Raw genomic sequence first — 23,457 nt, 5'->3', positions numbered from 1 at the left:
CTTCCATATTCAACCCCTAATAAACATTAAATCAAAGCATTTTTAATTCCTTACATTCAAAATGAAAGAAATACATAAACAAATCTGTGTACATAAATGAAACACTTAATAGATATTACAAATATTTTAATCACATAAATGGATCAGATACAAATGAAATACAAAGATACAGGAAAATGCATACCCATTGCCTTTTTCACAACACATAGCAAAACATAGTGTCCACATCATCATCATCATCATCTGAACTGATGAAGAGTCGGTTGTGGGGGGGGGTTGGTCTCCTCTTGCAGATGATACAGCCGTAGATCCTACTCCACACTGAGGAACTTCCTCTTCCGGGCTGTGTTGGTGTATGCGTGGTGGCGCCATTCGATGTCAGCGGCGCTCTCGTTCTCCAGGGTGCCTAGCTTGATCATGTACACTGGAGAAGACACGCAGAGTTAAAAACCAGAACCGTTAAACCCTAGAGCCACATAGAATAGAGGGATACAGAATTGACAGAGGATGTAGTTCGATCTAGTAAGTCACTTGGCTATCTGACGCCATTCCAGTGTGAAAATCTGCCTTTTCCTGTGGTTTAGTGAAATCACAAGTAGGCGTGTCCACCTAGCTGTATGCTGGGTAGATCAGTCTACCCAGGTGACTGTAGCAAATGTTGATCATCTTTCCATCATACATATATTCTAGGTGGACACACCTTGTGATGTCACTAAAACACAGGAAAAGGCTGATTTTCAAACGGCTTGTAATGGCTATTCACACCCACACCTGGTGGCATAACACCCCTTTAAACATTCTGTAAGACAGTTAACGTGGAGATGCAACTCAAACTAAACCACTTGAGATGAGTGCATTCTGCTTGTGCAGGGAGTTGAAGTGCTCCCTCTAGCATCTACTCTTTGAGGGATCGCGGGTTCAACAGGGTCATACTTACATTTCATCTCAAACCTGGGTCCTACTTCTGTAAGAGCAACGTTCTTGTGGTCTGTTTTCTTATAGGTGTGATGTCTGCAAGTTCACAAAACACATGTTATTATTTACATCCTCATCACACAAACATGGCATATAATGCCATATTTAATATTTATAATTAACAGTTCATTAATTAAATTAATGAACTGTTTATATTGTCCTATTTAATGTGTTTTCATGTTGACCTGAAGGAAATGAAGTCCTCCTGGTTGGAGAAGGTAATCACTCTTTTGCTGTCGTCCTTGGGCACTGGAAACAGATACTTCAGGATGTTGGACACCTGTAGGGACAACAAGGCTTCATTTAAACATGCTTGAACATCTGTCAAGAGCACACATAAGCTGTTCCTAGTGTCAAATGCTTGACAAGAAGCCAAAAAGTGTTTAGTGAGAGAGTATACATCGGCGCATCCTCACAGGAAGTGTTTAAACGAAGGTCAGGCAGACATTAACATCACATCATACACATGGATCACATCAACGCTGCTGCATGGCCACATAAAAAATGAATTGGTTGCGATGAGGTTGTGATTGGTCAGATCATCAACAGTCAATGTGTACTTCATGGTGCTGCTCTAAGCCCGAGTGACTAGGCCTCATATGGAGGAGCATTAGCAACAGGAACTGAAACGGATCCAGAGGAGGAAGAAAGACCCAGGCACTCACCCTTCTGCCCAAGCGAGAGGTGAAGTTGTGGAAGATGAGGTGGGGGAAGGCCTCAGACATTGTGCCTATGTCGGGGACGTCGTGCCTCATCACCACGTTGTACAGAGTGAAGTAGGCGGTGGGCCCGAACGGCAGGTGGCACACCATCAGGCCATCTGGAAACATACGAGACGGAAACCACTCGTTCACACACACTGCAGAATCATGCAGGATCTGGCAAGCTTTGGTGTCTATCCCGTTCCAGCAAACGCCTTCACTTTGAATGTGTTGGAAGGGTGTCAATCGCCTTATTGGATATGGGAGTCGTGTTTACACGGAGAAGACGTGTGAAAATCACATATCAAGAAGTACATAATGCAAAATACATGAGAGCTCCCATAGATAATGCATGCATAATCCATGCATAAACAAGCAAAATAACAGCCTTCTGTTATATTTAGGTTATAACACGTCCTATCTCCACAGTTCAATAATATATGCCGAAATGCATCCAAATAACGATGCTAATGCATAGCTTTGTTAATGTATACGGTGGGATCAACCTAGCAATTAGTGCTTGGCACTTGGTTCTATGACCATCCTTACTGTACAGCGATGACAGCGATATATTTTTTCTCTTTCTTCTGACAAATGTACTTATTGTAAGTCGCTTTGGATGAAAATGTCTGCTAAATGCCCTAAATAAGTATGTAATGAGGCCTGGGGGAAGGCCGGTCCCCTAAGTGTGTATTTGATGCGTGTTCTCCCCGTGACTGGGCCAGGATGGGGCGTGGTGCTGTACCTGGCTGTCCTCTGGTCTCGTGGATGACCACCAGGTCTGTGACGTTGTTGGCCCTGCAGGCCTTCACCAGCGACCCCACCTCGTGGTTTCCTCTGTTCATCCTCTGGGCTCCTGGGAAGATGAGCTTCACCTCCTGAGGAACACACATCATCACACCACTGGAACTACGCAAGTCATTTAGCAGCAAAGCGGTTTACTACATAGTCCTTTAAAGAGACTCTTCGGCAGGTTTTATACATGCGTTTACAAACAAGTAAAAGTTGAATGTGTCCACAACACTGATGACTAGGCGTTAGTCACCACGGTTGTTAATGTATGCACTAGAACTTCCTGTACGTCTTGGCTGGGTTTCTGACTGATCACAGGTAGCATCTCATCACCCATCCAAACACTGACCTTAGCAAACATCTTGAGGCGCGAGCTGGGGTCTCTCGACGTGGTGATCATGATCTTAGGATCCTCCACACCGGCCCACTTGTACTCATCGTCCATGTGAGAGGTGGCTCCTGTAACGGGCACGGTCGTCACAACACAGTCTTTAAATTGGGAAATACGCGGGTTTGCGTTAATATCTTCAGGAGACAATTAGTAACACCGACCTTCTGCGCCTTCGTCGTCATATTCCAGGAGTTTCTGTAACTGCAGGGCATCTTTGCGTACTTCAGTTGGGAGGAGACGATTCTCTGAGAGGAAACAAAACAACAGAAAGGAAAATCTTGAATCGATCACACTTGTTACCAGCAGCAACCCATGACTTTACCATTGAAAGATAATGACACCGCATGGACTTCATTGTGAAAGGATGGAGTCAGCTCTTGAACACATCTCACCTTCGAGAGCAGCCTTCAGCTTCTCCTTCTTGTCCTCGATGGTCCTCTCCCGGTCCTCCTGGGCCTTCCTGTACAGGTACTCCCGCCTCAGCCGAACCTCTCGACGGAGCTACACACAAACACACACAACCAGGTCAGTTCAACTACCAGACCGAAGGAAAAACACACAAATACATCACAGTCTTGATCCTTATTCATGCGGTTAACAATACGTTTAAGGTCAGAGGAGTATTTGATATTGTCTTCGATTTCCGTGGTTTCTAAACACGGTATATTGGTGTATTTATTAGAACTTTACGAACCATTATTATGTTGTCTGGTGGCAGTCGCTCACATGTACTACTGACGACCACGGCGTAACAACATGTGTTCTCATTGGTCCGCCGCTCGACCAATGACACCGCTCGATACTGCTTCCCTCGATGGGTTCGCACTTCAAAATAAAAGTTCGTACTTCAAAATAAAGGTTTATATATATATATATATATATATATATATATATATATATATATATATAAACCGGAATGGTTTAATGATTATTTTTTGAGACACACTCGGAAGCTCGATGCTATTTTAAAGTTTAGGATATACACTGATCTAGGTGATAAAAAGATAAACAGAACTTGTTTTGACACTTCCTGGTCCAGGGGTGGGTGGGTCATTTCATGGGTGTAAAAGAAGCTCTGCTTCCGAGAAGAGGATGTGAATCTCAGAGCACAACATGCATCTGCTGCTGGTGATGTGTTTACTGGTGTGGAGGGCTGGTAAGTCTCTGGTCCCTTTTTTATATCACAATATGGAATTATAGAGGGGAAAAAGATAGCAATTGTTTTACTATTGTTTATGATTTTATTTTGTTCGGTGTCAATTTAAAGGGTGAGAAGGATGTCATGATGGACAGCAACAGAAACCGACCATCCTCAACATTTTCATAAAATAATTATCCTGAATATTAAGTGAATTTCAATGAATTTAATAGCTTGTATTGATCCTCACAGCTTTTCATCTATAGAACTGTGGATGATAATATCATTTGAAATTGGTATATTCCTATCCATGTCCTCTTTTTAAACCCAGGACCAACACCTTCAAACACCCTGTAGGGCGGCCTACATCAGCACCCCTATGGGTCAACAGTCCAGCACAACCCCTTCACCCCAAGCCCTCTAAAACATTATAATCCTTCTGCACAGGAGAAAGCCACGGCATCCTGCAGGCGCTCACATGCCCGTACCAAGTCCACCACAGAACTCTGCCCAGAGTCTGGTGCAAACAAACCAGCGCAGAGTGCTGCAGCGGCCTGGTGTACGACTACCAGCGTCCTCATGCTGGGGACCAACCAGTGATCGGCGAGGACCAGGGCTCCTACACCGTCTCTGTGGTCAGCCCCTCCAGCGGTGCCGGGGTGTACTGGTGTGGAGTCATGACCAACGGCTCGGTCCTCATCAAACTGGCGGAGAGGTACTTCTACGGTTGTAAGTCAATACAAAAGTAAATGCCTCTGTTGTAGTTTAAGTACTACCGCCTTCTGCTTTTCCACTTTTTTTTTCTGCTGTCAAACCATGTTACTTCTGTAAGCTATATACAACATACTACCACCTAGTTTAGATGTTCTTTGTATATCAAGACAATATATGTATCATGTTATATTAATCTATGTTATTTCTTTCACACTCACACTCATACTCAAACACACACACACACACACACACACACACACACACACACACACACACAGCCCCACATAAACACACTAACAACTGGTCTTCTAGGAGTTTTCTTGCCCTAAAGAAAATGAAATCATCATGGTAAAACCTAACATTCTACATACTGGAGGACATTTGCCGAGTCAAGTTGGGACAAAAGTGTTTCAGTTGGTTTTACTGAAACCTAATTGTATATTCTTATACCATATGTTCCGCTCCTCCAGCCACCTCTGCGTACATCTGGAGCATGGCTCGCCTGGTCGTGTTGCCCTCCATCCTCGTGCTGCCCTCGGTCCTCGCCCTCAACCTGCTGATCACCCGTCGCTCAGAACGTAAGTAGGAGATACTCACTGTAGGAGTACATGTACGCCCAAATACGGTAGCACTGATGTGACTTCATGTGGGTATGTTCACATGAGTCTTACTACATATGTCATCCAAAGGATGATGATGAACGAAGACCATGCTGCAATCTGTAGCTTTGTTTCAAAATGTGAATCTTATTTTCAACTTCCTGTGGAAAAATTTCTTTGATTGGTTGGTCACCGCTGGTTGGTGAACGCTGCTGAGAAGTGAACACACAGGAAGGACAGGAGACGATTATCGCTCGTCTCTCACCACATGTTTGATGAAAGCTGGACCTAATAAACCCCAGACCTCACAGATAGGCAGTCGGGTTAGAGTGTGAATCACGTGAATGAGTAACAAAGTCTGGTTCAAAAAACAGTTCTTGCTTCTACCATGACACCACCAGAAACCCCTTTCTCAACGTCCACAACATGGATGGACCTCTGAGACTTATTTCGTAGAACTGGTTACTGACAACAATACGATAAGAAGTGTGGGTGTGGTGTGGCTCTCAGTCAGCATGAAGCCTGAGAGAGGGGAGGAGAACTAGGACCAGCTTTAGCAGCACGGCCACCACATCATTCTGACTTCCTCTTTTCTCTCTGCGTTCTCCCAATAGGACAGCAACAGCTAAACCACGTCTCCATGGCCCAGATAAGAGGTACAGACCATATGGTCGCTGGTGGTGTTTGTTGTTTCCAAAACTGTGACTAGTATAGGGTGGTTTATTTACATACAGTTACTGCGATAGCCTGTGGAAAAATATGCTTGTTAATGTTGCTTTTTAATCAGACAGGAATTATTCATACACTAGTGACTATTCATACATTAGTGTATTACTTAAGTTCTTTAATATTAACAAGATACTCATTACAAAGAATCATGTAAGTCAGATATTTCATGCAACACTCGTAGGCCTAAATATAATTGTCAAATTTTCTTCCTTCATCCCTTATAGGCAGAAGACATCATGATGATTCAACTAAGGTTCTGGAAGAACCTGAACCAATATATAAAAATCTATAATCAGCCACTCATGTGGAGCATGTTTAGAGCCGATTGAGGACTACCTGTGGTTATACCGCCCCCTGTTGGTAAAGACCGACAATGCAAGATGTGCCCGATCTAAAGTTATATTATATACAGGGGCGGACCGTACTGTTAGGCAAACCAGGCACTTGCCTGGAGCCCCAGGCCCCATAGAAGGCCCCATAGAGGCCTTTCGGGGCCCCCAAAATGCCATTTTTATATTTTTTCCCCATATCTATTGTTTTTAGAAAAATCCCGTCATAATAGCAGCGCCAGGATGTCCAACTACTCATGCATTGACTGTCTCCCTGCTAACGCGCGAAGCAATCATGCAACTTCGCTATGCGAAGTTGCATGCGATATTTAAGCAATAGATCACGACAGGCTGAGTTAAGGGGCGTTGTCCGTCCCGACGCGCAGCGAAACTGTGGTATAATGAGCATATACCACTGACTGAAGTGATCTATTGCCTTTATAGAATGGTTACGTAAGTATAGAAAAATGAAAGTCATAGACACCCTCAATTTTGAAAAAGCGAGAAAGTCGGAAAAGCATATATATATATTTTTTTACCTTAGAATTGAAGAATGAAATGTGGACAAAAGGAGGCAGCTATGATGAAATTAGTTTGTATTTATTGAACAAACCAACATGGGCAAACTCACACAGTGTAAACATGTGGTGGAATGAAAAAGGAAGGGTTTGGTTCCAAAATAAACATACCGTAACACAGAATATCGTTTGAAGGTTGACAAGTAAAAAGTGCTGAAGAGTGTATCATTAGAGCTATTGCAGTTTCAGTTACTTAGGCGGACAGTCTTTATTGTTCAGAAAAGGACTTAAGCTCCTATTAGCAATAACCAGAACGCTGCTAACCATTCTCTTCACACAGGTCTAATTTTGGAACAAAAATCTTCAAATATATATAATTTTATACTTTATACATTTGTTTTTGCTATGCCCACACACACACACACACACACACACACACACACACACACACACACACACACACACACACACACACACACACACACACACACACACACACACACACACACACACACACACACACACACACACATCAAAGTAGACATACAAAAAAGCTCTTGAGCACACAGTATGGACGATGGAGGCTGCATAGTTTCATCTTGGGTAAGATTTCAAACATAAAGTCAGCTGTAAAGCAACCAAATATAATCGTGACGGGGTGAATAGACACGCCGTTCCATCATCTTGCCTGTCGCTTTGTAAATAAAAGTTTTTTAATAAAGAAATCCACATAACTTAGTCTTGTGGGCGACAGTACATAGGGGGACAGCCGGTTCGAGCCGGTTTGAGCCAGTACAGTCCTGCTGGCCAAACGGCCTTGCACGATTCTCTAACCAAACTTCATCACACAGAGAGGAGCATCCTTTGATCGGAGTCCATCAATCAATGAATCCGGGCAATGATCAGTTTCCATGACGACATAGAGGAAGAGAAGGAGGGGGGACAGTGGGCGGGAGTCAACGGGACAGTATTAAAATAAACCTTCACAGCCCTAGCTCGGCTGCAGTACTTTCACAGCACCCGAGAGTGCCGGCCTTGATATGCACTTTACACAAGCAAAAAACGACACATTTTACCAAAAAATCTAACGTTAAAATAACAAGTCTTGAAAAAGGTTGCAGTGGCAGAAATAGAGGCTCCTTATTAGGGTTAGAGTGAGAAATAAACAAACACACCAAGTTATGGATCCACTGCAATCTAATACAAGAGCGTATTGTGGTCGAGAGTGGAGCTCCACAGCTTCCATGAACCCTGCATCGGGGTTCCAGAGCGAGTGGGAAGAAGTTCTCTAAACAACATGAAACACGGCCTACAGTAAGAACACTTGAAATGTATGGAGTGACCTCAACCTTTAAGGCCTCTGAGGAAATGTAAAACCAATAGATAATCCAAAGAAACAAACAGCAAAGACACACTCAAACCCACAGAGCCTCGGTGGGGAGGCGAGGGAGTGGAAAACGAACGCACACTGCGGAGGGATGACCCTCTTACACCTGGCAATCAAGTTCCACGGGGCAGTTTGTGAAGTCATTTGGGTATTAAAGCGGCCGATGAATGCAAACGCACACACGACGACGGTAACCGTGGGGGAGAGCAGGAGTGCTTGATGGCCGCGTCTCCCTGGATGATGATGACGATAATGACGATGATTCTTTGTGGATTGAGATTTCTTCTTCAACTCACAACACAGTGGACAGGCGCGCGCCTAAAGCTGCCATGATAGAGTCTGTCAACCGCAGTAGAGCAAGGGACAAACGAAAATCAATACATCTATCCGGACGATCCAAAGGGTATCAGTCACCAAACTGAGCATGCTCGCAATCGATACACTAAAACACAGAGACATCAGACCACGAACACAACAACAGAGCCCTAAGGGAACCCACACTACACCGGACTACGGCTGTGCAGACATCCACTGGAAAAATGAATTAAAACCAAACTATTAAGCACAGTCAGTTTGTAAGAGTGTCAAAAGTACAGAGAGAGGGAGGAGGAGGGGAGCTCTGCTCCAATCATCTCTTACAGTACACGGTTCCAGTATCCTCTCTTTGATCTCATTGGTCGGAAAAATGTGACAGTGGAACGCATGAGGAGGTCGTGTGTTTGGTTCAGGAGACGCAACGCAGCGAGGCGGGCATCAAGCTGGGTGTGTTTAGAGAGGGGGGGGAGATGCTGGAGGTCCGAACACACACGCGCACACAATGGATGGAGGCTCCGCCCTCTTTCCACTCTAGAGTTCCTCGTAGTCTCCGCCCTCGGGCCGGACAGAGGCCCCGCCCCCACCCAGGAAGTCCTCCAGCTCGTCCACGTCCGTCTTCTTGGCCCGGCTGGACGTCTTGGCCTTCCTCTTCTTCTCCTTGTCCTCCGCTCCTGCCGCCACCTCCTCCTTCTCCTTCTTCCTGTGTTTGTGTTTCTTCTTGCTCTTCTCCTCCTCCTGTGAGGGGGGGTGGGGGGGGGGGGGGAAGCACAGTGAGGTGAACCTTCATTTACTGACATTTACACATGGACGTTATTGTATGAATTACATTTCGATTTCTGAATAATGAGGCTAGCATTCTATATATTTATAGCTATATCTAGATAGATCTATAGATCTATCTATCCATCCATCTAACCAGATCTAGATAGATATATCCAGATCTATAATGGCTAATTGAGGCACTTTGCCATACAAATATAAGTGTTTGGTGAGATAGTAATAATGAATAATCCTCTTTACCTCGACCTCTTTGACCTTCTTCTTCTTCTTCTTCTTCTCCTTCAGGGAGGGTTTGCTTTCTTTCTCTGCAAGAGGAGCAGACGGAGATAAGGGGTTCAGAAAACAGCAAGTGACTTCATGCATCACAGACAGGAGCACAGGGGTCAGGGGTCAAGAGGAGAACGAGGAGGAGGAAGATGAAGAATAGGAGGATGAGGACAACGAAGAGGAGGAGGATAAGGGAGATGAAGAGGTTGAAGGAGGAGTAGGAGGAGGACAACGAAGAGGAGGAGGAGGACAATGAAGAGGATGAAGAGGTAGAGGAGGAGGACAATGAAGAGGAGGAAGAGGTAGAGGTAGAGGAGGAGGAGGAGAATGAAGAGGAGGAAGAGGTAGAGGAGGAGGAGGACAATGAAGAGGAGGAGAATTGGGAGGAAGAGGAGGACAATGTAGGAGGAGGATGAAGAAGTAGAGGAGGCAAACGAAGAGGAGGAGGATGATAAGGATGAAGGGGAGGTAGAAGAGCAGGAGGAGGAGGACAACGAAGATGAGGAGGATAAGGAGGAGGAGGAGGACAACAAAGAGGAGGATGATAAGGAGAAAGAGGAGGTAGAGGAGGAGGAGGAGGAGAACGGGTGGCGAAGTGAGCGCTACGTGCCTTCCTGCTCCTCGCTGCTGTCCTTGGCAGCGGCTGGCTCCTCCCCAAAGCCCAGGCCGAACAGGTCCGTGTCGTTCTTGTGTTTGAAGGAGATGACTGCCGGCTTCAGGGACACCGCCCCCTTGGCTGGCCGGACCTCGTCCTCCGATAGGTCAGACAGAAGCTCCGCCCTGACCGGAAACACTTCCTGTGGGTGTGGTTAGGGGGGAGACTCATTCAGTTAAAAACAACATTGAGTCCTCAATGTTCACAGGAAGATATTCCAATAGATTGTTGGACCGAGTTTAACAAGACAAACCACGTCAGTTTGGTCCTCTTTGAACCAGAAAGGACCTTCTTATAGACCCACAGGTGTGTTTCTCCTGGACTAAATGGACTGCATTTATACAGTGCTTTTTGAGCTGCCACTCAAGCAATTTACAATATTGCCTAACATTGACGCACACATTGACGCACACATTCACACACACATTCACCCACCGACGGTGGTGTCAGCCATGCAAGTGGACAGCCAGCTCGTCGGGGAGCAGTAAAAGTGAGGCGTCTTGCTCAGGGACACCTCGACACTAGGAGGAGCCGGGGATCAAACTAGCAACCTTCCGGTTACCGCTGTACCCGCTCTCCCTGCTGAGCCACATGCCGCCCCATGGACTACTCGGTCCTAAACCTCACCTTGGTCACTTGGGGCGTCTCTGAGGCGTCGGACTCAAAGTCGGGGTCGTCCATGACGAAGGACAGCATCTGCTGGGCCACGGGGGTCTCCGTCTCCGTGTCAGAGTCCTCCGCCTTGGGGGAGTTGCCCTTCTTCTTGCCCTGCTGCCTGCTGATTGGCTGCTCGGCCGTGGGGGTCAGGGTGAGGGAGATGGGGGCCGGGGTCAGCAGGAGCTGGCCGGGCGCTTTGGGCTCCGAACCCTTCTTAGACGCGGTCTTTGATTTGGTGGTACTGATGACGGGCCTGGGAGGGCACAGGAAGAGGTGTGAGGGAAAAGGGAGGAGCCAGGGTGAAGGGGAGGAGCCAGGGGGAGGTGGGAGGGCAGAGGGAGGCGCCAGGGGAGGGGGCGGGGCAGGAGGTATGAGGGGTGGGACCAGGGGAGGGGTGAGGCAATGGGAGGAGCCAATGTAGGGGGAGGAGCCAGGGGGAGGAGCAAGAATTGTTTCGTTAAAACTACTAAATCACCTATCCCGATGTGTTCTGTTGTGTGGGTTTTGAGTGTGTGACGGTACGGTCCCACAAGAAACACTCAATCTGTCTTTTAAGCCCTGAAGGGGAAAATGTTTTGGAGCCGCTGTTTTAGGCGGTTCAACTAGAGAGATGGACCTGCTGTAGGATCCCAGGGGAAATGGACTGCGACCACCGGGGAGATATGAGGAGGTGTGGGCTCTGGGATCCAGGGTGTGACAGCATCATGTATGAAGCAGAGCTACACTGCATCATCTGATACATGTGATCCATGACAAACTAATTCAAACTCTTTCAAGTGCGACATCAGAACAGTCATGGTGGAAGAGGACGGGGGAAAAGACCCTACACAGAACATGTCCCTTATTACTAACCAGCTAGTTAACCAACATCTTACTAACAAGCTAGTAATGAACAGCTTACTAACCAGCTAGTTAACCAACCACTAAATAACCAGCTTGTTAACCAACAGCTTACTCACCAGCTAGTTCACTCAACATCTTACTAAGCAGCTAGTTAAAGAGGAACTGTCACACTCTGATCTTTTCTAACCTAACAGAGTACTGCCTCGTCTGGAGTTTTGTAAATACAGACCAATGTCCGCAGCAACATCAACTCTCAAAATCGGACCAATAAAGATGCAGATCCTAGACCGATCTGTCCGTGGTCTTTAGAGGCTTTTACGGTCCTAGCTCATCCTTACTTCTTCAGCTCCGGCTCGCTGTCCAGGTCCAGGACGTGGGGGGTGAGGGTAGGGGTGGGGGGGTCCTCCTCGTCGCTGGTCAGGGTGACGTCCCGACTGGGGGGCTGCACGCGGGCCTGGCCCCGGGGCTGGGGCAGGGCCTGGTCGTCAGGGTCCAGCTCGTCCTGGAAGCCCGACACCATGGGGTTCCCCCGGCCCTCGCCGTCACTGGGAGAGGGGAGACACAAGGTCACCTTCAGGAGGACGACAGGAGCGGGGTCTGTTTTGACCTGTCTAGACTAGGGTCCTCTGGTTTACAGCGTGTTTCTAACACGCTGGGTTAAACCGTATTGCCTAACATTCACCCAGCATTCAAAACACTTTCACACACCGGCGGTGGTGTAAACCATGCAAGGCTACAGCCAGCTCATCAGGAGTAGTCAGGGTGAGGTGTCTTGCTCAGGGACACCTCGACACTCAGCTAGGAGGAGCCGGGGTTCGAACTAGAAACCATCCGGTTACCAGCCCACCCGCTCTACCTGCTGAGCCAGATGCCGCTCACATGCTACACCCTTACTCCTACCCCAAGATCCAGCCGGTGTAGTGGCTGCTCCCTCCCGGCCCTGGACCAGGATTGGGGTGGGTGGGGGGTTACCTGTCGCTGTCCAGGACGGTGCTGTGTGCCGGCGGGGGGGCTTTACCCCTGGAGCCCCCCCCGTCCTCCAGGAAGCTGCGGTCCAGCCTCTCGTCGGGGACGAAGTCGTCCACGCTCCTGACGTTGGCGGGACACACGGGCTGCTCAGCCCCGCCGTCTGGAGGATACAGGACCCGGGTTACAGCAGGGTTCACCTCTGTGCTGTTTCCATGGATACACACCACAGACCTGGCCTGGGACTACTCAGCCAGCACTGAGCCACAGCATCTGAACGTTACGACGTTCAGATGTTAACGACGACAGAGGAAATAAGAACTAGCGAACGATAGCACAAGCGCACACACAGCTTTAGATAGACACACACACCCAGACAAACACACAAGACACAAACACTATATAGACACACACACACACACACACACACACACACAAACCCACTTATATTCGACATAAACCCAGACAAACTTGGGACACAAACACAAACGAGACACAAACATAAGCACACACACACACACAGACACACACACTAACGTTCTAACAGTTCAATAGTGATGAAGAGCATTGGTGTGTGGGTGTGTTAATGTAACACGCTGCACGCGCCGGCTAGATCCACCAGAGTCTGATATAGACTCAGGCTTCAAACAACAAACACTGCATGACTCACACACTCTCATGGAGCCAACAGGAGGAATGACTATCCTGACATACGCATAGTTTGCTTTGCGCATGACGATCGTTAGTCTCACAGAGCAAATAAGCATTTGTTCATGTTTGCAAAAATTAACCCATTCATAACCCAGAATCTAACCCTTTGAAGACTAAACCCAGGAGGATGGCCAGCGCTGGTGGACCGGACCCCTCCCAGTAGGGGGTCTCACCTGGGGCCGCGGACTGGGCCTCCGGGGGACCCGAGGAGCCGAACCAGCGGGAGATAAAGCCGCGCTTCTGGGGGGCCTGGTCCTGGGGGCCCGCCAGGGCGGGGGAGGCCGGGGTGGAGGGTCTGGGGGCCCCTGACGCCGGCGACTGGGCCAGCCGGGGGTGCTCGGGGGACTGGACCTGACCCCAGGGCTCGGCCCCGTGGGAGGGGGCCCCGCCCACGTGAGCCGGGTGGGGGTGGCCCGGGGCGGAGGAGGGAGGGGCGGCGGGCGGAGGCTGGGGGGTGGAGGCCTGGCCCTGGGTCTGGAAGGGGGTGGGGGGCTGGGGGGTGCTGGGGCTGGAGCTGCCGGTGGAGGCCCCGCTCTGGGGGACCACGGGGGACTGGGAGCCCGAGGAGGGGCTCTGGCCGTTGGTGGGCCCCGGAGAGCCGAAGGCCTTGCTGCGGGTCTCCAGGTTCTCCAGGAAGCTGTTGGGGGAGAGAGGATCGGATCAGGGGTTCTTACTCGGACAGCGGAGCTTCAATGCTTTGTCAGTTCAAGTTCAGATTCGTAAAGCTAGGGTCACATGCTAGGGTCACAAGCTAGGGTCACAAGCTAGGGTCACATGCTAGGGTCACAAGCTAGGGTTCCAAGTTTGGGTTCCAAAATCATCTTTTCAGGCTGATTTGGGAACAGAGTCTAGAATCGGAAGCTCCAGTCCAGCAGGCGCTGGGTAGAGTCGGACCCAGTAGTCCTAGGACACCCAATCCCTCTCTATATGATCCCAGTCGCCATGGGCCAGATTCAATTAAACATGTTGGATTTTATCAGGCGGGATTGCGCTGATCAGTTGGTGTGTACGGGTACAAGACACAATAGGCATGGGATTTTGGAACAGCTAACGAAAAGTGTGAATTTGCGAGGAGGAAACTGGAGAAAATAGTCTTTGAAGACATCAGCAACGTGCATGGCGCCACTAGGACGACATCAAAGAGGAGTGAGAGACTGTGGACTTCACAGAAGCAGTCAGACATCAAACTCGCTGTCTCTGTCTTTGACGCTTTCTTCCCGTGGTAATCGTTACACAAATAGCCTCAGTGGCGAGCTGTACGGTAGAGAGCTGTACACTGTCCATGATTGTTTGTTACTTGGTTTAAGTGTCAAAACACAGTGGGAGAACACACTCCCACGACAAGTGAGTCTGTCTGTTCTCAGTCTTTCTTTGTTCCTTTGTTTGAGGTGTGGCCCTAGTTTAGGATGACATGTGGAGGAGGGGGGGGGGGGGGGGGGGGGGGGAAAGAGTACAGACAATAACAAACGTACATCTCGTAGTTCTGGTCCTCGGTCTCCTGCTGAACACAGAGCTCCTCCAGAGTGGCGTCCATGTCCAGTTGGTTGGTCTCCAGCTGTCTGAGCAGGGTCTCTCTCTGTGAGGAGAGACACACACAGAGAACCATCAGAACACCATCAGAGCACCATCAGAACCCCAGCAGTCTGCGTATCTGGCTGCAGGGAGGAACACACACAGACCACCATCAGAATACCTCCTCTAACCGTGTCCGTCCCTTTAGGGCTTCATGGTCGCGGTCTAGTTCCTCCAACACACTGTGTCTAAAAGTATGCATCAGCAGCTTGACATGGTTCCACCAACATGACTTCAACGGCAAACACAGTCCTTAGATAGTAGTCCAATGAAATAAGATACTTCACACAACAGAGAGGATTTATTGTTAAATTAAATACTACTACACAAAATATCTGTAGGACAGACACACACTGAAGAGGTAACATCACACACACACACACACACACACACACACACACACACACACACACACACACACACACACACACACACACACACACACACACACACACACACACAGAAGAGGTAACACCACGCACACACACACTGAGGAGGTAACACCACACACACACCTGCAGTTGCAGGAAGGGGATGTTGAAGAAGCGGTGGAGGTACTTCAGGCCGAAGCCGTTCTTCATGGAGGACTCGGCGTAGTGGATGTAGGACGCTCCCATTGGTCTGGAGGAACAGCAGCGGAGGGGTCAGTCACACAGTCGGGTGATAACACGTCATTAATCCCCAAAGAGAAATTCCTCACAGTGCCGGCTCAAATCCGTCCCAGTGGACGGTTTCATCACCAACTCCATTTTGTTCCATTTTGTTTTGGCGGATATTTTTACCACAGACAATGGTGGTTTGTGTGAGAGTGGCTTTAGTTAAGCCAGAGCTTTATTCCGGAGGAAAGTAGGACATCATCAGCAGGGGGAGGAGGATGTGAGGAGGCCACAGAACAGCCTCAGATTTTATTATTCTGTGCATATTTAAACTGAAATTTCGAAAATGTTTTTTTCGCCCATAAATTCAAAAAGGTTTCCCCCCCCACACACACACACACACACACACACACACACACACACACACACACACACACACACACACACACACACACACACACACACACACACACACACACACACACTCCTGAACCCCCCCACACACACACACACACACACACACACACACACACACCTGTTGAGGCTGGCGATGAGGTCGCGGATGTCGTCGGGCAGGATGACGCGGTGCTCGCCCATGTCGCGGTGGTTCCCCAGCACGCACACCGGCACGTGGGTGGGCACCTTGGGCAGCTCCCTCAGGATGTAGTTGAATGTCCTGAGGGAGAAACAGAAAGCCACCAGCCCCGTGTGTTACGGGGTTTGTCCGTGGGACCGGGATCACCATCACACATCAACAGCATCATCCCCATCACCCAGGAAGCTCAAGTAGGGGGTGTGTGTGTGTGTGTGTGTGTGTGTGTGTGTGTGTGTGTGTGTGTGTGTGTGTGTGTGTGTGTGTGTGTGTGTGTGAGGCCAGCATAGTGTCGGACGCCAGGGAAGGCCTTTGACACGGCCTTCCAACAGACAGGGGTTCAGTGCTTTTGACTCATAGAATCTGAATTAGAGTTTACAAATGAGGAGGATGCTAACATTTACATTCCAGTGATTTCAGATCAACGAAGCTGTGATCCGGTTGGACCCGACCTGAGAGGTCAGCGTCAACCGGGGGTCAGAGTTGAACTCGTGTGACCGTTGCACAGGAGCCTGAAGGTGGATAATCCGAGTCACACACACTACAGCCGGGCTAGCCTCAACGGTCGGGTTATGGCGCTCAACTCCACAGGAAACCATCGGCCATGCCGCCGCTGACAGCTCATCGTGTGTTGACCGCTTCAGCCCTGCTGGAGCGCCATCAGGCCGGGATGGGAACCAGAGGAGGCCAGCGACCGCCAGAGCTCCGAGTGCGAGGCTGCATTAGACATCATTGCAATCCAATCCCCCTCTCTCTGCATGCATATTGTAAGAGAAGCGATTAGACGCGCTGGGTGTATTGGGGAGCGTCTCACCACTGCTTGGTGATGTCGAACATCATGATGACACCGTTGCAATTCTTGTAGACGTCGAGGAACTCTGCGTCCAGCGCCACCTCGTCCGACTGCGAACGCACAACACACTTGATCAGTAAAAATAGTCATGCTCTTGATTAAAGGCTTATTAACAGGGAAACCTGAGACCAACATTTATAATTTAGGATAAAAAGGAGCAAGGAGTGAAGCCGACACCACATGTTGCATGCTGACCCACATTCCAGATCTATAGTTTTCTCTCGGTTTTTTCTAGAACCCATGACAGTCATGTGATATTCACCTCCGGGGTCTCGTTCTCCATCTTCAGGTTCTCACCACGCTTCTTTCCCTTGCCTGGAACAGCAGAGCAGACGTGGTTAGGGCCAGGAGGAAGACCCAGAAAACACAGAAAGCTATGACACTCTGTGGCTCATAATCTAGTTTTATTTCAAGAGCAATGCATAAAGAGCAAGCAAAGCATTATGGCCGAGCTACTTATTGATATGCATTCTTTTGGCATAGCTTGTTCAGCCCAAAATACGACAATTAAACAGACTTAATTGTCAGGTCACACAGAGCAGGAACCTATATCAAGTGCAGTCGCGCTTCAGCCAAACCCTTTTAGTGGTAGTCACACCGCAAACGGAGGTTAGCAGGCAGCGCTGAAACAATGTTTGTCTTTGATAGTGAGAGGAATGAAAACGGTACGGAAGGTTAACCACGGTTCACAAGCCACGACGACGCATTCTATACACCACAGCGATCACCTACCATCAAGAAGAGGATATTTCTGGCCTGGGGTGAGTGCATAGTGACACAGAGAGGAGAGAGAGAGAGAGAAAAGGGTGCGAATAGAGAGATACATCAACATGATCACAGAGGATGTGTGGCTCTGAATGTAAACAAAAAGGTGACCAAACAATTGACATGGTGATAAAGAAACCAAATGGACATGACTTGAGAGACAGTGAGTGAGTAATGGTGAACTCTGTTGTTCTTCTGACGGGCAAACACTCACCTTTGTCCACAACGTCCCACACCTCCACCTTGACCACGTCATCCGTAGCTGAGAGAAACGAGGACACCCACAGTTGTGAATGATCAGCGAGAAGAGGCTGACACAATCTATACTAAACACACAATCAAATATGAACACTGTTGTACTACGCCAAGAGGACACGATGCAGTAATTAGTGTGGGACTCATTTTCGTTACCTTTTCACAGTGATGGTTTCAGAAGCAGGTAACTATAAGTGATAAAGACTATCTAGATACATGACTACTGTACTAGTACACAGAGGAGCTACTCGAAACACAAAAGGTTAGCTGGACTTGAATAAGACGACTAGGTAAACACTAGCACCCTAGACCGAATGGGTTGGCCTACCTTGGTATGGGGCCACTGAAAACAATACACAGAAGTTGTAAAAAACAATGACCAAATATGGATGCCAGGAAAGCAAAGTAGTGGTGCGACCAGTCAAGTGGAGACGTGACTGGACTTACTCTTGTAGTTCCAGTGGATGCTGGTTGCCTGGATCTCCTGTGTGGGCAGGTATTCCTCCAGAAACTTCTTCCCCTGAAGTCGGTGCCATAGGGTGCTCTTTCCCGTGTTCCTGTCCCCACGAATCACTATCTTCACTGGGGAAACACAGAACCACTATCTTCACTGGGAAACACAGAACCAGTATCTTCACTGGGAAACACAGAACCAGTATCTTCACTGGGAAACAGAACCAGTATCTTCACTGGGAAACACAGAACCAGTATCTTCACTGGGGAAACACATAACCACTATCTTCACAGGGGAAACACAGAACCACTATCTTAACTGGGAAACACAGAACCAGTATCTTCACTGGGGAAACACAGAACCACTATCTTCACTGGGAAACACAGAACCACTATCTTCACTGGGAAACACAGAACCACCAACATTACTGGGAAACACAGAACCAGTATCTTCACTGGGAAACAGAACCACTATCTTCACTGGGAAACACAGAACCACCAACATTACTGGGAAACACAGAACCAGTATCTTCACTGGGAAACACAGAACCACTATCTTCACTGGAGGAACAAAGGAATAATGGCTGCTGACATCACCGTAAAGTATGTCATTGAAAACAAATGAATGAACCAATGGCTTGGCATTGACTTGTGAATAACTTAAAAAACACTGCTAAATACACCATTGTACCCAAAAGCATTATCAAAGAACCAAAACAAGAGGATCAATCCCAGGGAGCCATTGAGGGCGTCACAGAAGTACAGCACAGTGGTGAGAATGAAAACACAGATACAGCCAATACAAATACAAACCAAATCTACAATAATACAGTTATAGCACTAGAATAGTGCGGCAGCACACAACTACTAGTGATTGAATCAGATCAGGATGGGGGGGGGGGGGGGTGGATAGTTTAGACTCTAGAGGTTCAGGTGTTTTATTTACATGCCAAATACCTGAACCACAGCCTTGCACTCCAATGTCCACAATCTACCTCTCTGGGCATTCTTGGTCCAGACCCTATACTGCCCTCACTGCTCCATCACGTTATATAACCCCATGACATGTTAACATGAACGGACAGACGCAAGCAACACGTGATATCATCTATGCATGATTGAGCTCTATGTAGCGCTGACAGTATGCGGTCAGTACATAGAGCCAATACAGATCTGCAGGACTCTCTGTCTGTCTTACTGTTGTACTGGACTCCCTTGGCGAAGCGACGCTGCAGACTCTGGTTCATGGACTGCAGGCCGGCGGGGATGTTTTTATCCCTGAGCTGTCCAGGCTCGGACCCCACCAGCTTCTTCAGGGCTGAGAACATTGTGACGATTGGTTCGCTCAGACAAAGTCAACGGATCAGATGTGACTGGGATTGAAATCTCCACGACGCGGTCGTCCCAAACCAACCACTGGTGGATACAGAGTCAAGGGATGTCTGTGTCTGTGCTGCTCAGTGGTGGTCCAGCACAATCAAGGATCCATGGCTTTGCTGTGCCGCACTCCAGAGCCTGCCACTGTTGGCTATAGGGGTTCAGAGGAGGTATTCTCCCTTATTCGTCCAAAGACAGACCAGATGTTGCTGCTTGTTTGATGACGAGGGAGGAGGATGACACCATAGTCTAGTGAGCATCACCTGGGGAAAACACAAAAACGCATAAACTCGTGAGATGAGAGCATGGATGGAGGGGGGGATTGCATGGACTGCTACAACATCACAACATCCCATTTCATTGACTGAGATCAATGCAGCTCCTGCTTCGCCTCTCTGGCGATGCCCATCTATGAAGCTATGCTGCTAGCGCCTAGCCGCTGACGCCTTCACCCACACTATCTCTACAGATACACACATTCACGCGCAAGGCTTTATATAGCAACACGTCGAAATAACGCGTCAAGGTCAACAGAAGCAGATAAAAAACACCAAACCCTCCATGACTGATTACCTGGCTGCAAGGTAACGTTACCCGTATGCTGAGTGTGTGTGTGTGTGTGTGTGTGTGTGTGTGTGTGTGTGTGTGTGTGTGTGTGTGTGTGTGTGTGTGTGTGTAGCTACCCTGGTAGCATTAGCTTAGCCGACCCCAGTACAGATCAATTAGATACGCTGATTGTTATTTATCCATTAAACATCGAATGAGACAAAACACTCACAGGTAATCGCGGAGAAGCAGAGCCCCTTGTCCTCAGGCCTTAACGCGGAGACGTCTGAGCGCTACGGTGGCTTCAGGGGACATTCCGCGGTGGCGGAGGAAAGTGGCGACACACACACTGACAGCTTGAGCGGAGCAGCCTCCCTGCGCATGCGCTACACCGCTGAAGGGCGGCTCCACTGGACGCGGTTACCACCGCGTCCGAGTAGTGGCCTCACTGCGCATGCGCTACACCGCTGAAGGGCGGCTCCACAGGACGCGGTACGTGGTGCCATTGCTCCCAGACCGCTGACAAGCGCCTCCACCGGACGCGGTTGGCGATGCGCTGCGCCTGCGTCTAGACCGCTGAAGGGTGGTTACACTGGACGCGGTTGCGACGCGGCGCGGCACCAGAATGAGGCGCAACTGGCATTTCTTAAGGTGTATCGGTGCAGAAATGCAAGACACAAAAATACAAAGGAAACCACAACGGCATAGGATAGCATTATTTTAAATATATAATATAATTTTAATTTTTTTTGTTTTCAAAGTAAATGAAAAGGCTCAGTGTTGTTGTGAGTACAGATCTAGCCCCCTTTATTCAGGTCATACCCTGATTGGTCGACCATTTTCCATGGGTTGGCAATGGGCATTATGTAAGACAGGGATAATGTATAGAACGCCGGTCATTATCGGGGAAATAACCCCCGACAGGGCGAATCGGACACCGGCGTGAACCGGAGGTGTCGTGCTTCGCCCTGACGGGCTTATTTTCGATAATGACCGGCGACATTCTATACATTATCCTGCTTATTCCACGGCTATTTGCCAAAACGAAAAAATAACTTCACACGCTGTGTCTTTCTACAACTACCATTGGTAGCGTGATCAACAGAGAAATAGTCCGCCCAAGATGTTGACGTCGCTTAGTAACCGAATCTGCTGGGGTTGATAAGTTACCGGACTACTTGCGGAGTGATACGAAAGACGTGAAAAAATCCACTTTCCTTGACAGTGGTCATTATATACTTAGCAACGGCCATTATTGAAAAATAATTCACCACCGGAAGTCGGAAAGGCCCATGCAAGTGAACGGAGCTTTCCACAGCATTGAGAAGAGCCGTGTAATAACTTTCATTATTATCACATCATATTCTTTTTTAATAATGACCGTTGCTAAGCATATAATGACCGCTGTCAAGGAAAGTGGATTTTTTGCTTCTGATTTATGTCTTTCGTATCACTCCGCAAGTAGTCCGGTAACTTACAGCCCCAGCGTACAGCCCTAGCGTATTTGGTTGCTAAGCGACGTCAACGTCTTTGACTATTTCTCTGCTGATCAACACTACGAATAGTAATTGTAAAAAGACACAAAAAAATATTATTGTTTTGGAAAGTAGCCGTGTAATAAGCGGGATAATGTATAGAACGTCACCGGTCATTATCAATGATGACCGGCGTTCTATACATTATCCCTTACTTAACACATCTGTCTTTTAACAGTTCCACATTAATGTGGTACAAATCCAACATTTAAAAAAGATTAACACAACTATCGACAAGATGATTCCTTGACCACGCAAAGAAAATATGCTCAAAGCAAGGCAGAAGAATGTTTTAGTTTCAGCTGCTTAAAAAATTATGTTGTGGATGACGTTATTGGAAAATAATGGACTTCAGTGGCATCAGTTGGGTTAGGCATGGATGCTTAAAGAGGACATGTGGACATTGGGGTTCACCGTTTGTTAGTCAGAACACTGAAACATAAAACCAGCATTGTGCACTCTCCATATGTAGTATTGTAACCACACGTGTTGGTATAAAGCTGTGTTTTGAAGTCCTTTTGAAGGTAAGGTATCGCAAAGCAACTACTGGCTCATTATGTGGTTGTTTTCCTTGCATCGCATGGTGTCGCGTCGCGCGAAGCGCGGGTTCCGCGTTCGGTGGCGCCGCGCTTGAGCGCAGCGGCAGAGCCGAGACTCTGCAACTCGTTGGCTATTTTCATCCTCATATCATATTTGTTTACGCTTCTCGTCGAAAATGCAGCGCCTTTGTTTTGCGTTTGCATTTGAATTGCATCCCACCGGCTCAGATACATAGCGTCAACAATCCCGATGGTATTCCACTAAGGCACACTGGGTGTCTGCAGCCAAACATTGCCAAACCGATTGTGCTCTGTGTGCACTGAACACACCCCTCCGAGCACCCCGTATTGTAGTGCAGGCCGAATAATGGCTGCACAAGAGCCATCCCCAACATCTTCACTGGAAGGCAACAAACCCGGCTTCCCCAAGAAGATCCTGGCGAACCACCTCGAAGACAAGCATCTGTGCAATTCGTGTCAGAAGATCCTGAGGAGGCCTCTGCAAGCCCAGTGTGGTCATCGCTTCTGCTCCTTCTGTTTCAACAAGACCGTGAGGTGAGTGTGTCATGGATGCTAGCTGGCTAGGCTGCTGTTATCAGGGTCTGGTGTTTTGTTCTGATCGGTAGCAACATGTTGGCTATGCATTGCATGGCGAGTCGTGCATTATGTGATGGTTTGTGTTGCGATGTCGAGATGCTGCAGATGGGAGATGTTGCAGGATGAATACCCTTGACAGCTCTTTTCTTGAGCTACCATAAAAGTTATCCAGTGTGAGCGCCTGGAACGAAACCCGAGGTGGTTGGTTGGATTTAACCAGTCTGTTTTGTGATTAAAGCAACAATAAAAGAGCGTATTTGACTCTATTTGTACCGTACAAACATATAGGACTAGTGTTTTTTTGTCCTCA

General features: G+C 48.2%; 4 protein-coding genes across 10 annotated transcripts in view; 2 read left to right on the top strand and 2 right to left on the bottom strand.

Moving 5' to 3' along the window:
• Positions 1 to 13: 13 nt before the first annotated feature.
• imp4 (IMP U3 small nucleolar ribonucleoprotein 4) lies at positions 14 to 3,673 on the bottom strand. Its single transcript, XM_084467722.1, has 9 exons — positions 3,554 to 3,673; positions 3,252 to 3,360; positions 3,021 to 3,104; positions 2,818 to 2,927; positions 2,422 to 2,554; positions 1,641 to 1,795; positions 1,161 to 1,255; positions 938 to 1,011; positions 14 to 424 (listed from the first exon to the last, which is right to left on the bottom strand). The coding sequence occupies exons 1-9, from the start codon at positions 3,554 to 3,556 to the stop codon at positions 312 to 314; spliced, it is 876 nt and encodes a 291-aa protein (XP_084323848.1). The 5' UTR covers positions 3,557 to 3,673; the 3' UTR covers positions 14 to 311.
• A 252-nt stretch (positions 3,674 to 3,925) lies between these two features.
• Positions 3,926 to 7,400, top strand: LOC311342879 (uncharacterized protein). 4 transcript variants are annotated; one of them, XM_084467725.1, is made up of 5 exons: positions 3,926 to 4,015; positions 4,445 to 4,712; positions 5,182 to 5,289; positions 5,925 to 5,966; positions 6,264 to 7,400. In XM_084467725.1, exons 1-5 carry the CDS (start codon positions 3,973 to 3,975, stop codon positions 6,277 to 6,279), a joined length of 477 nt encoding a protein of 158 aa, XP_084323851.1. In that variant the 5' UTR covers positions 3,926 to 3,972; the 3' UTR covers positions 6,280 to 7,400. The 4 variants fall into 4 exon arrangements, with proteins under 4 accessions (XP_084323851.1, XP_084323849.1, XP_084323852.1 ...); XM_084467723.1 differs by having other exon boundaries at positions 4,445 to 4,726; XM_084467726.1 differs by lacking the exon at positions 5,925 to 5,966.
• rabl6b (RAB, member RAS oncogene family-like 6b) lies at positions 7,389 to 20,842 on the bottom strand. 2 transcript variants are annotated; one of them, XM_084467720.1, is made up of 17 exons: positions 20,709 to 20,842; positions 19,752 to 20,193; positions 18,548 to 18,682; positions 18,060 to 18,107; positions 17,813 to 17,836; positions 17,343 to 17,395; positions 17,042 to 17,130; positions 16,171 to 16,311; positions 15,555 to 15,660; positions 14,940 to 15,043; positions 13,641 to 14,104; positions 12,763 to 12,919; positions 12,129 to 12,335; positions 10,918 to 11,200; positions 10,246 to 10,432; positions 9,609 to 9,673; positions 7,389 to 9,323 (listed from the first exon to the last, which is right to left on the bottom strand). In XM_084467720.1, exons 2-17 carry the CDS (start codon positions 19,879 to 19,881, stop codon positions 9,120 to 9,122), a joined length of 2,397 nt encoding a protein of 798 aa, XP_084323846.1. In that variant the 5' UTR covers positions 19,882 to 20,193; positions 20,709 to 20,842; the 3' UTR covers positions 7,389 to 9,119. The 2 variants fall into 2 exon arrangements, with proteins under 2 accessions (XP_084323846.1, XP_084323847.1); XM_084467721.1 differs by lacking the exon at positions 17,813 to 17,836.
• Positions 20,843 to 22,688: 1,846 nt separating this feature from the next.
• Positions 22,689 to 23,457, top strand: part of LOC311343764 (TNF receptor-associated factor 2-like) — a 5,469-nt gene continuing 4,700 nt past the window's right edge. For all 3 annotated transcript variants that reach the window (XM_084468725.1, XM_084468724.1, XM_084468726.1), the window contains exon 1: positions 22,689 to 23,105. In XM_084468725.1, coding sequence (XP_084324851.1) covers positions 22,918 to 23,105 — 188 coding nt within the window. In that variant the 5' untranslated portion in view covers positions 22,689 to 22,917. The remainder of the gene's footprint in view (positions 23,106 to 23,457) is intronic.

This window comes from Micromesistius poutassou (genome assembly GCF_964030765.1).
Source record: "Micromesistius poutassou genome assembly, chromosome: 5".
Classification (NCBI taxonomy): domain Eukaryota; kingdom Metazoa; phylum Chordata; class Actinopteri; order Gadiformes; family Gadidae; genus Micromesistius; species Micromesistius poutassou.
The sequence above is the reverse complement of the archived record's forward strand: the minus strand, read 5'-3'. Positions and strand labels throughout refer to the sequence as shown.